General features: G+C 42.8%; 1 protein-coding gene across 1 annotated transcript in view; it reads right to left on the reverse strand.

Annotated features, from left to right (window-relative positions):
* The window catches only part of ADA (adenosine deaminase), a 39381-nt gene that overhangs the window by 16860 nt on the left and 8737 nt on the right, over nucleotides 1–13784 (reverse strand). Inside the window, exon 3 of the mRNA XM_006881724.1 lies at nucleotides 2059–2151. Within this exon, the coding sequence (XP_006881786.1) occupies nucleotides 2059–2151 (93 nt within the window). The remainder of the gene's footprint in view (nucleotides 1–2058; nucleotides 2152–13784) is intronic.

A 13784-nucleotide genomic window follows, 5' to 3' on the forward strand; every position in this document is an offset into this window, starting at 1 on the left:
AGTTCTTACAATAAAAGGCCTATTGACTAGCACTTTGTCTATTACAGTATAAAGGTTAGGAACCACAAGATAAAGAGGCTCAACTATGTCATTTATTGTTCTTAAGTCTGGAGTGAAAAGTTTACTGTTTTTTTATCAGCATGGTTAAGTGTTCTGGGATTCCCATTCTTCTCAATGTTAGCCAAAGTTTGTTATGATCCACACAGTCAAATACATTTGCATAATCAATAGAACACATTTTTCTAGTATTCTTTGCTTTGAGCAAAGAATTTACTATAGAAAATATTATTATTTTTCTATTTAATCTTGTCTTTGTTGACTTTTTAAAAAATCATTAATTTCAATGAAAATTTACAGACTTTGAATTTTTATTCATTCATTGGGACACTAGGAAATATTATTAAGGATGTCTTTTTTTAAAAAAAAAACACCAAGAACCCAGGGGAGCTCTGGTGGCCTAGTGGCAAGAAGCTGCACTATAATCCCCGAGGCGCATGGTTCAAATCCACCAGATGCTCTGCCGGGAAAAGGAGATACAATCTCCTCCTATACCAGTCAGATCCGATTTGATGGTACACACACACACACACACACATACACCCCATAATAAAATAATAATAAAAAATTTAAAAAACACCAAAACCCCTTTATTGTTATTTGAGTCAAAATTTATAGAAAACGTTGGTTTTCCATTTAATAATTTATAAATATTTTGTGACATTGACTTGAATCTCTGTATAATAATAGTACTCTTTCCACTTCCTCCTTGTATTTCCATTTTCCATTCATATTTTTCCTTCTCTTCCTGTCCACTAAGCTTTATTCCTGTGTAAATGCTGACCTTTTAATTTTTTCACAATGATTTTTCTAAGAAATATGTAATTTGACCATAATTACAAGTTTGTATTGTTTGGCTGGAGGTTGAGTCACAGGGAAAACTTCAGTCTAGACTTGAAGGGTGTCTAAAGACCAGAGTTTAAAGGGTTCCACAAGTCTCTACTAACAAGTAATCCTCTATCAAAAAGTATAATTTATGATTTTAAGTTTTGCTCCACCTTTTTCTTTCACTCTTTTAGGGAGCTCTGATGGCCTTGTGGTAAGGAGTTGCACTGCCAACCCAAAGCTATAAGGTTCAAATCCATCTGCTCTTCTAGAAAGTGAAGGACAATCTCCTCCTATGCCAGTTGTAACCTCTGAAAACCCACTGGAGGGCAATGAGTTGATTCCAACTCAAGAGTACATAATAACAACAACAATAACAACTATTAGGGATTGTCTATCATGATCCTTTTGAGAACGGTCGGTAGTTGTAGCTTCACAGCATTTAGTTCATCTGGTCTCAGGGAAAGTGAAGGTCATGTGGTTCATTAGTCCTTCTTGTTGTTGTTCTTGATTGCCTTCAAATTGAGCACGACTCATAGCGATGCAATGAACAAAAGGCCTGACGCCCCTCTACAACTATCAGCATTCATCAAAGTTCATAGTTTCTGGAGGCATGTTGTTTAGGAAGTGGATGCCACTCCTGCTTTGGACTAACAATTTATTGGATTTTTTTTTTTACTAATTTTATTTTTTCCATATTTCTTTGCTCCAAATAGAGACTTGACAATAACTATAACTTGAAGCTTTTAAGATCCCAGTCACTAATTAACCAAGCAAGATGTAGAATAATCTTAACTCTGTTTTAACTCAAATTATTCCTTTCATCTTTCACTTATTTTACAATAAGGATAGTTTGAAATTTTAGGGCTTGAAAGGTTGTAAATTCTAGACTGATTTACAAAAATTCTTCTATAATATTCGCTGAGACTAGTATACACCAATTTACCACTCAGAAGTCTTATGTGAGTAAAACAGTAATTGGGGTTCAACAATAAACAACCTTGCATCTTTCCTAGTGTGAAGAACTACATTTTGTTCTCTCAAAAAGGTATACTGAACTCCTGACTCCTGTACCTGTGAGTGTAACCTTGTTTTGGGAACATAAACTCTTTCTTTGAATATATGATTAAGTAACAAGGTCAAATCGGGGTAGGGTAGGCTCTGATCCTATATGGCTTTCCTCTTATTAAAGAAGGAGACAGTCTTGGAGACAGACAAACAGACAAACAGGCAGACACACACACATTCAAAGCTGGTGTATGAAGATACCTCTGAAAAAAAGCAAGTAAGTAACAAGTGTCAGCAATCACTGGGAGTTAAGAGAAAGACATGGAGCTATCTATTTCTCAGAATGTATAAGGTACACAATCTATTTTTCCTTGATGCTTTGATCAGTTTAAATCTTGTTTCTCTGTATGGAAATCCTTTGACAGTGATTTTTTTATTCTTATACAGTTAAGGAATAACAAACATAAACTTATTTTCCTTCAGGCTACAAATTGAAGCTTACTGGGGTCTAAAACTAATTATATGTTGTTAACATGAACTTATGTGACTTAAATGACTATATTTGAAGTATTGATTTTAAAAAGTAACCAAATATTAAAGGTAAACCACTCAAGACAGTTTATAATTTCAGGTATTGAAAGAGTGCAAATTCTAGACTGGTTTCGTTGTTGTCGTTGTTAAATTCTCTTCTATAACATTAACTGAGACTGGTATACACCAGTTTACCACTCTGAAGTCTTATGTGAGTAAAACAGTAATAGGGGTTCAAAATAAAAAACCTAGAAGCTCTTCATAAAGGTCTTCTATACTACCAATATGTTATTTCCAGGAAATTTAAGTGCTTTACCAATTTATTAATCTTGAAGTCTTCTAAAAAGAAATAACAGCAAGGAACACTCCTCATTGCCTGTGGGGAGATAGGACAAAGGCATCCCTGGGGTTGTAGATACCTCCATCTGGGGGTCCTTGCCTCTGCAGCTGTAGGGCCATCCCAGAGCCCAAGCATGACAAGAGACTTTAGTGTGCAAAACTTTGCACACAAGAAAGAATTTTCTTGGCTCCCTGCAACACAGGTTTGACCCACAAGCTTCTGCATACAGGTAGCCAGGCAGGGGTCTGATCTCCCACCACATCAGAGACAGAGAAGCACACCAAGCTGTAGAAAAAAAGGTCAGGAGACATGGGAGCTCTCTGCTGAGAATGAACACTCCCCATTGTGTATGGGGAGACAGGACTGAGGCATCCCTTGGGTTATAGATATACCTCTACCTGGGAGTCCTTGCCTCTGAGGCTGCAGGGCCATACCAGGGGCCAGACAGGACAAAATAACTTTTGTACACAGAACATCAGGCAGAGAGAAGGGATTTTTGTACCTCTTTAAGAGAAAGAGGGAGGGCTGACTTGAAACCCTCTGCATGCAAGCTGCTTGAGCCAGCAGCCCTGTCTCTAATCTCCTGGCACTCCAGAGACAAAAGAAGACATTAAGCTCCAGGAGAAAAGGTACATAAGAAATTGCTTCAGTAAAGCAGCTGGTTTCACACCACTTATCCACTTCATATATGAAGGAGGCCTATAGAGCTCATGTCAAGGGATTACTTCAGGGCAATATTCCTACAGGGCTGCAGTCTAGAACAGAGAGAACCTCAAGGACTTTAAGAAAGGCAAATTTTCCCTGAAGGAACTTAGAGTGGAGTGAGTACCTCACCACATTTTAGCAGGAACCACCACCAACTTTCATGGACACAATAAAAACAAGCTAACACTTATCAAGAAAAAACTTCACATACTGTCAAGAAAACAACAGGCAGCTTCAAACACCATGAAAAAAACAAATTAAGCCTTCTCAAACCATGCCCCCCAAACAAACAAACAGCACCAGAGAATATCAGAGACCTCAGGAATACCCCAGAGTCAAGAAGGCAGATGATATATGTTGATATGGAAACCTCCGAACAGCTACCAATAAAAATGCAAATGAATGAAGAAACAATGGAAACGACAGATAAAGGAAATAACCTAGGGATAGAGAACTAGAAAAAATATGTTGATGAAGAGTTATTTGAAATGTTACGGAAGAAGGTGCAAATGATAAAGCAATGGAAACCAACAAGAAAGCAAATGCTCCAGAGACAGGAGCCAGAAGAAATATATTGATGAGGAGGAACTTGCACAAATATGAAAGAAAATTCAGAAAATGGAAGAAAAAATTGAAACAATAGAGAAACAAGAACTTAAAAAAATAGTCACAAGATAGAGAGGGTACTGCCTACACGTATTAGAAATAGCAGAAAGGCATACAAATGCAATCCAGAACATTAAGACTGAAATAGAAGAAGTGTCCAACATATTGGAAAGACAAAAAAAAAGTAGAATGGAAGAGATGAAGCAGTGAGTCAGTGAGCTGGAAAACAAGAACCTCAATGTACACACACTAGAAGAAAAATCAGAAATGAGACATAAAGAAAATGAATAAAATATTAGAATTATGTGAGATGACATCAAAAGGAATACCATACATATGATTGGAATTCCTGACTATGAGAATAGGGAAATCACAGAGAACATTGTGGAAGAGGTACTAAAAAAAAAAAACCTTCCCATATATTATGAAGAAAAAGGAAATTCACATTCAGGAAGATCAGCAAACCCCAAATGGACTAGGCCCAAAAAAGAAAAACACCAAGACATATAACAGTCAAATTCTCCAAAATAAAAGATAGGGATAAAATACTGAAAGCAGCATGAGAAAAATCAGAGTCACCTACAAAAGAAAAGCCATCAGATTAAATTCTACTTTTTCAGCAGAAATCATTGGGAACAAGAAGACAATGGGATGGCATATACAGTAAGTAGAAGGAAAATGACTGCCAACACAGGATCATGTACCCAGAGAAGCTCTCCTTCAAACATGAAGGAGAAACTGCATTCTTTACAGAAAAGGAAAAAATTAAGGAATTTGTGAAAACAAGACCAAACCTACAAGAACTTTTAAGGGAATTCCTATACACAGAGACAACAAAGGAAAGCTGATGGACCATAGTAACAAGAAACACAGCAAAATGGAAATAATAAAACCTGGCTTGTCAGTAATCACACTTATCATGAATAGACTTTATGCACCAATCAAGAGAAAAGAGTAGCAGAATGGATAAAAAAGCAAAACCCATCAATATGTTGTCTACAAGAGACACATTTAATAAATGAAGAGGAAGATAGACTTAAAACCAAAGGCTGGGGGGAAAAATTTATCAAGCAAATGGCATCCACAGAAAAGCAGGTGTGGCAATACTAATCTCTGATAAAATAGACTTCAGAATGAAAATCACCATAAAATATAAGGAAGGACATTATATAGTTATCAAAGGCACAGTAGATCAATAGGACATAACATTGGTCAACATCTATGCACCAAATAATAGGCCTACTAAATGCATATAACAATAATTAACAGAACTGAAGAAAGAAATAGCACCACAATAGTAGGAGGAGACTTTAACACACGACTCTTGCAAAAAGATAAGTCAATTAAAAAAGAAACTTAACAAAGATGCAGAAGAATTAAACTACACAGTCAGCCAACTCAAACTTGTGGATATATTTGCACTGCATCCAATTAAAACTCAATTCTCTTTCCTCTCAAGTGCACATGGTATATTCTTCAGAACTGATCATATATTAGGGTGTAAAGTAAGCCTCAACAAAATAAAAAACATTGAAATAATATATTTACTCAAACCACAATCCCATAAAACTAGAAATTAATCACAAGAGGATAAAGCTTATAAAGCCATCAATGTGGAAGCTAAATAACACTTTGCTTGAACACTATTGGGTTATAGAAAAAATAAAGAATAAAATTAAAAAGTTCCTTGAAACCAATAATAATGAAAACTTAACATACTAAAACCACTGGTATGCAGCTAAGGCAATCCTCAGGGGCCAGTTCATAGCAATAGGCATACTCATAAAGAACAAAGAAAGAAGCAAAATGAATGATCTAATTCAACACCTTCATCAAATAGAAAAAGGACATCAAACCCAATAGCTTCTAGAAAAAAGGAAATTATAAGAATAAGAGTCGAAATCAGAAAGAAATTAGATAGAAAGCAGAAAAACAATTGAAACCATGAATAAGATCAGGAGCTGGTTTTTCAAAAAGATCAGTAAAATTGACAAACCATTGGCAAACTTAACAAAAGAAAAAAGAAGACATAAATAACCCAATTAAGGAATGATGGAGGTGATACCACAACAGAACCAGAGGAGATGAAATCTATAATATTGGAATATTATTAAAACCTATACTTTGATAAATTTGAAAACTTGGAGAAAATGAACAAATTCCTTGAAACTCATGACTTACCCAGATTGACACAATCAGATGTAGAACACTTGAATAGATCCATCACAAAAGAAGAAATTGAACAGGTCATAAAAAGACTCCCCCACAAAAAAAGTCCTGGCCCAAATGGCTTCACAGCCTAATTTTACCAAATATTCAGGGAAGATGTAATACCAGTTCTACTTAAGTTGTTTCAAAATATAGAAACAGAAGAAACACTCCCTTTGGACAAGAACAAACTGGGAGGAGGGTAGAGAGAATAGTGCAACAATGAATGAATGGAAACCCAAAATCTCTGTAAATGTTTATGAAAATTAATAAAATATAATTATAGAAAAAAAAAGAACCCAACCCAGTTCCTGGTTCTTAACCACAACTCCTGCGATGCAGAGTTAGAATTCTAACCTAAGCCCAGTTCTGAAACTTGTTTTCTAAACCACGAGTCCTCCTGGAACTCTTAACCCCAAATCACTGACTGAGTAGGAAGGGCTGGCTCTCTACACGAAACAGAACTTAACAGAGATTGACCACAGGTTTCCTGAGGAAGCATCATTTCAGGTTTTGAAATCAGGATCCATTTCAAAAGCAGGTGTGACTGAAGCACAGTCTATCAGGACATATTGCATTGGCAAAGTCTGCACTCAGGGGCCTCTCCAATTTACAGAGGAGCAACGATGTCAGCTTGAAGACCAAGGAGCATCTGATTCAGGCTATGGTCTTTTCAACTGTTTGCTGTGTCTCTGAGAACGGGACAATGAATAAGGATGAAAGAAAAAAGAAATGAAGTCTTTTTTTTTTTTTTATGAACCACAAGATTTTATTGACAAAGAAATGAAGTCTTTGAGTTGTGGGGTTGGAGAAGAGTACAGACTATTCCATGGACTGTCAAAAGAACAGACATGTCTTAGAGAAAATATGGCCACAGTGCTCTTGGGAACAAAGATGACAAAGCTTTGTCTTACATGCTTTGAGCATGTTGTTAGGAGAGGCTATTCCTTAGAAAGGGACATCATGGTTGGAAAGGGTCAGCAAAAGAGAAGAAGACCTTCAACCAGGTGTATTGACGCAGGGCCTGCTGACAGAACAAGGTTCAGATCTGTTGTTCATAGGATTGCTATGAGTCGTACTCCACTCAATAGTACCTAACAACAGCAATCAGGACTTGAAATTAGGCACTGCAAGTTCTTTCCAGTGTTCTGGAAAGGGGACTGGATACCTGGCCCATCACCATCGCACCTGGCCCCAGGAACAGTACACAGAGTTTGAGAGCTGGGCTGTGGGATAGCGGGGGGCAGGGGCAGCCTCATTCCCGGCCCTTCCCTCTCTGGCTGTGTGATCTTCCATGGCTCTCTGGGCTGACACGTCCTTACAGTGAGATGGTTCACTTTCATAAAGTCTTGAAACTCCGAAATGACTGGGTGAGACTGTGTAAGGAGGTGGTTGTGACTCATCAAGGAGTTTGGGATAATTTATTACTGATGTAAAGAAGGGGAGTCACCTCATTGCCTTCAAGTCAGAACCAACTGACCATCCGACCCTCCGGTAGGTGTTTGGAGGTTATAAAGAAGAGATTGTCCATCTTTCTCCCATGGAGTGGCTGATGGGTTTGAACCACCAGAGAGGAACCAGCTTGGGGTTAACAGTTCAAGTCTCTACAGACTATGCATGCCACCAGAGTTCCCTACATTTGCAGGGCTGGGCCATGCAAATAAGGTGCAGGAAAACACTACCAAAGGGATTGTCTATTTTCTATCCCATCAGGCTTAAAATGAGTCATTCTAGCATCGGAAAAGAAGAACTGGATGACCACCAAGAAGAGGTGGGTGACAAGTGTGTCCTTTGGATTCAGGGTCCCTACACTCAGAATACCCCAGAAGCGGTAACAATGGAGACAATGAGAGACAGTGAGATGTTAGGAGCAAAGAAATGGCAGCAGGAGAGGCAGCAGAAACAGAGGCGTGCGGGAGACAGTGTTCACGGTGCAAGACAACAGGACACCTTTCTGCAGGGTGCACTGCTTGACTGGAGGGGTGATCTGCGCGGTCATGGACCAAAGCAGTTGAGATGCTCCCACACTCACTGGCACAGCTTCCATTTTTTTAACACTTGCCAGAGCATGAGCAGAGGCCGGGTCAGCCCCCAAGGCCAGAGCAAAGCCTGTCTACGCATGGCTGAGAAGCAGCAGCCTAAAGACGCTCATCTGTAACTCATTACTTCCCTAATAAGCCCCATCATTGCCTTGTCTGGGAGGTCTGTGTGGCCACTGCAACAAATGCGCGCACTCATCAGAGGAGTGGAGAGTGTGGTGAGAGGGAAGGCGGGCATCAGAAAGGGTAAAGAAGGCTTGGAAAGGCTGCATCTCTGAACACTCTCTTAAGGACGTGCCTTGGTCAGTTGATGTGGATAATTTTTCTTCCCCCTCAGAAGTTAAAGGAGGTCCGACACCTCTCCTGCTTCATTTTTTTTTATTCTTTTGTGTGTGTGTGTACTGTCAAATCAGATCTGACTAGTACAGGAGGAGATTTTTCCTCCTTCTCCAGCAGAGCATCTGGTGGATTCAAACCGCGTACTTCTAGGATTGCAGTGCAGCTTCTTGCCACTAGGCCACCAGAGCTCGCCTGCTTCATCATTTTTATAGTCCTTCACTGAAAAAAAAACCTGACATTGTGCTATCTCCTTGTCTAAGAGAGGCTGGATCAGCAAGAAGGAGTACAGGCCCTGTCTCCCAGCCAGGGAGTTTGCTGGCTGGGGGCTCTTCTCCAGGGTGTGGCAGGCTCCAGGAGGCCTCAGGGGAAAGGACTTGGCCGTCTGCTTGACCCCGGACAGGAGGAAAGCTCTTCTCATATGCCAGGCAGAGTCAAGAAGAAAGTCTCAAGTGACACATCCACCAGGGTGGGGCCTTCTCGGGGACTTGGGGACCTGAATGAGCGAGCTGGCTCTGCTGTCTGGAGTAAAGCTGCTCCCTGAGAGGAAGCCCAGGCTGGGTCTACGGAGGCCGGCAGGGAACAGACTTGGGCCCTTCCGCTAACAGGACCTTGGAGCAATGCCACCTCCAGGGCCAACCGGTTGCAGGGACGAAGTGGCCCATTGAAGGCTGACGCAAGTTAACAGTTAAGTTTACTGATGAAATGAGATTGATTCCATGCTTAGCCGCACAGCCCGCGTTCCCTGGGGGCTCAAAATCAGCTCAGCATCAGAGATACTGAAGTTCGAGGCCCAAGGAATCAGCAAGCAGCTGTGTGACCTCGCTCGGAAGGCCCCTCTCCAAGTTCATTATTCTTAACCCTCACAGGGCTGTGGTGAAGACCTGGTCAGATGGCGGGTACTGGGGACATGTCATTAAGACATCAACTTCTAGCCCTGTCTCCTTCACTCACTCCCTGGGCAATCTTGTGACTCAGTGTCCATATCTGTGAAATGGGAGAATAATGGGCTTTCCTTCCAATGATTCCTGAAGGTTCACATTACTGCAGGCAGAGGACTCAGACCAGTGTAACACAGTTATAGCACTTGGGTCATTACAAATAATGACCCGAGAGTTCATCATTTGACAAGAAAGACATAAAACTGAGCCCTTATCAGGTGCTAGGAATAAAAAGGCAGCAAAAGGAACTAAATCCTGTTCCCCTGATGGTTACATCTGGTTCCACAGTGGAGAAGGGCCTTAAGCCAATGTCACACTGAAATTCATGATCACCAATCAAGACAGTTTCTTGGAAAGCATAAACAGTTGTATGAAACAGAGAAGAAAAACAATAACAAACAAAAGCCCAAAACACCTATGTCACAAAGGACCAGTAATGGCTTGCCCAAGAAAACAGAGTTGGCTAAAATCTAAAGGATGCAGAGAAATCAACCAGGCAAAGATGAAGGTAAGGAGGAAGGCAGGATAAACATTCCAGGCAGAGGAAAGAGCATGTGCAAAGGTCCTGTGGAGACAGAGAGTGTGGTGCAGTAGAGGAACCAAGACAGGGGACTGGAGGGGCTACCAGAGGGGTCCCCGTGGGGCCAGTGGGCTGCAAGGAGTCAAGCTTTCTCCTGAAAAACACAGAAGGCATGAAATGGTTTGAAATGGCAAAAGAGAAATAAAGACTAGTAGCAAAACCGATTTTGAGGTTAAAATGACATAGTCCACTGCGCTGCAATCCTGAAGACGCATAGTTTGAATCCACTAGATGCTCCGCTGGACGAGGGGTAATCTCTTCCTGTGCCAGTCGAATCTGACTCTATAGTACACAACAACAACAACTCAAACAAAAAAGGCATAGTCCATAGCAGGCTGCACCACTAACCGAAAGATCACACACCTCCGTTGTTTGGCTCCACAGGAGAAAGACAGGCACTCTCCTCTTCTGTCAAAATCCAACGGAGGGTCGTTATGCGTGAGATCAGCCCAATGGCAGTGAGTGAGCATCACAGTGAGTCCACGAGATGACGGAAATGATGGGGCTTGAACCAGCCACATAAAAGCAAACGTCAGGGATAATGCTGCAATGAGGCCTGAGTGACAGTGACCCTCATGCCCTGGGACAGAGCGCTCTGGAAGAGAACCAGTCCTGAGGGGGTGAGGAGGGCAGGTCGTGCAGAAGGAAGTCATGATTAATTTGGTTTTAGAGATGTGAACAGAGGTACTATGGAGACACTGCAATGTAAAGGGACAGAGACAATCTGAAAGCCTGGTCTGGAACTCCAGGGAGAGGGTCAAGCTGGAGACGGAAGTATGGGAGAAGCCTGTGTGCAGGCGAGAAGTGAAGACATGTCATCAGTGAGCACCTCTAGGGCAAGAGCATCAAGGGAGACAGAGAGGTTGGGTCTTGCCAAGTACATCACTGGGTGGATCTACAGGAGAATGAACCCACAGAAAAACGGAGGAAGAGTGGCCAGAGATGTGTGTGGAGGTGTGAAAAGTACGAGGCCACAGGGGTTTAAGAAGGAAGGGTGGCCCACTGGTCAGATACCATTGCAGGTCAAGGAGTAGGAGGTCAGAAACACGTCCCTTGGTCAAGAGACCTTTAGGTCACTGAAGATGCTGAGTGAGTGGTTTCCACTCCGGCTGTCCCTCAGGAGCGCCTCAGAGCCCATCTATCCTGGAAGAAGAAAGCCAGGATGCTCTTTAGAACTGAAGGGGCAACACTTCATCTCACATACTGCAGACGTGCGATCAGGAAGGGACAGCCTTTGAGAGGACAGTATCTGGGAGATGAAGCTCAACGAGCTGGATGGACACGGGGCTGCAGCAATGGGCCAACCGCTGCGGCCAGGACACAGGACGGGGTTCCGTTATGCTGTCCGTAGAGCTGCTGGGAGTCAGAACAACTCAACAATGCCTAAAAATAAGCTCTTGAGAATGACAAGGACCCACCCCAGATAAATGAAATCACAAGTCCAGGGGTTGGAGGCCAGGTACTGGCATTTTTAAGTGTGCAGTCACGGTTCAGATCCACTGCCTTGGAGCAATGTTCCCAAGACTTCTTGTTAAGGGCTGTCCTGCCATCGACTATGACACACAGCAGCCCTGGGAACAACAGGAACCTTGTCTTATCTTGCACCACTGTCACTGTCTAGGCCTTGTTCAAGCCCATTGCTGCGGTCACTATATTGATCCATCTTGTTGAGGGGCTTCTTCTCTTTTCGTTGATCCTGAACTTTCCCCAGCATGCTGTCTTTTCCCAAGAACTGGCCCCTCTTGACAACATGCTGAAGTATGTGAGACAGTTCCACCGTCCTTGCCTCTAAGCAGCACCCCGGTTACACTCCCTACTCCTCCCAGAAGTTTGCCCTTGAAGAGGAAGAAAGGGCTTGAGAGGAGGTTAGAGGTAGAGGCAGGTTAAGGGGATTTGATTTTTACAGCAATGGCCAGCATGAGAGAGAAGTGCTGCAGAGAGTTCCTGGGAGGGTGGGGAAGGGGTCCGAGAGCAAAGACAAGACTGGCCTGGGAGGAGGAATCAGGTGGCAAGCTCAGTGTGGACGTGTCAGTCCTCAGGCCCCTGCAGATGGGGCTGCGTGGTCACTTAGGTTAAAACATCTCACGGCCAATGCACCATCTCTGGAGCTCTTTGTCCACAGGCACAGCTAGCAAATGCTCAGGACGGTCACTAACTACTCCCTGTGCTGATTCTGATGAGCAGAAACCCCGCTGAAGACATGTGACCGGATACGCAGTGTGAACAAGAACTGTGAGAGTCTACGAGGCTTTAGCAGATATCTCACAGGGTGGCACAAATGCTCTACTAACAGAAAGATTGGTGGCCAGAGGCACCGTGGAAGAAAGGCCTGGCAATCTGCTTCAGAAAAGTCCTAGCCTTGAAAACTGTGGACGACACTTCTACTCAGCAAACCAGGGTCTCCATGGCATCAGTGGCAGGTGGTTTGGTCTTCTCCCTCCTTGCCCTCCTCTTGACTCCTTCTCCTTCTCTGATTCCTTGTTTTAATGATGCCTTAGGCCACTAACACTTGGGGAATGTTTGTTACCAAACCACAGTGTTGTCTACATTTCCAGCCAACTAGCAAACACACCCTTCTGACCTCATCATTACAAACTGATGAGAATGAGCCAAGTGCCATGAAGAAAAGATAACTCTGAAGAGGAGACAAAGAGAAGTGAAGAGAGCCAGGGTTGGGGGGCGGGGGGGGGGAGGAAGAGGTGGGTACGGTTTCAGAAAGAAGGAAGCAGTCAGGGGGACAGGAGTCAGTAGTGGTTGATGAGACAAGACCAGAGATCACTGAGACGAGATGGGGGTGACCCAATGAAGGATTTAAAACAGGGGTGTCATTTTAAATCTTTTTTTCTGACTGCAGTTTGAAGAGCGCCCTGGAAAAAAGCCAGAAGAGAAGATAGAGAGCTCATGCCGTTGTCCAGGTGAAAGATGAGTAGCAGAGGAGAAGCCCTTGGCGCAGATCAGACACGGAGTAGGTGCCCAGTGAGCATTCTTAGCTCAACAGGATAGCAGGGCATGGAAGGAGGGCCAGAGGACAGCCCAGATACACGAAGAGGGAAAGCAGGACCAGCCACCCACACCACCATGCCACACATGGCTTTCTGGAAAGCCGTCTGACAAGTTTTAGGAGCCACCTTCCCAGGCAGCCCAAGCTCAGGCAGGCCTCCCACTGAGCTCTGGACAATTGCAATGGCTGGTGGAGAAGAAGCCAGCCTACTGCAGATGTCAATGGCTGCTGAGACAACACTGCTCAGTGGCTCCACTCAGGGAGAAGGAACTGAAGTCATCTCCAGCTTGGTGAATGTGTCCTACGAACTAGACCATTGACATTCCTTATCTTATCTCATTCTCACAACCAGTAAGGTCTTCACTCCCATTTCACAGATGAGGAAACCAAAGTCTCAAGAACAACCAAGATTACTCCATTAGTCAGGGAAGAAGATGGGATATCTGACACCCAAGCAGATATATGCACACCCATGATTATCGTGGCTTTGTTCACAATAGCAAAGAGTTGGCAACAACCTAAGTGCCCATCAACAAACGAATGGATAGAGAAGCTGTGGTATATTCACACAATGGAATACTACACTGCATTGAAAAACAAGGAACTC

Source organism: Elephantulus edwardii, unplaced genomic scaffold (genome assembly GCF_000299155.1).
Source record: "Elephantulus edwardii isolate Elephantulus edwardi_28Jun2011 unplaced genomic scaffold, EleEdw1.0 scaffold00015, whole genome shotgun sequence".
NCBI classification, from domain to species: Eukaryota; Metazoa; Chordata; class Mammalia; order Macroscelidea; family Macroscelididae; genus Elephantulus; species Elephantulus edwardii.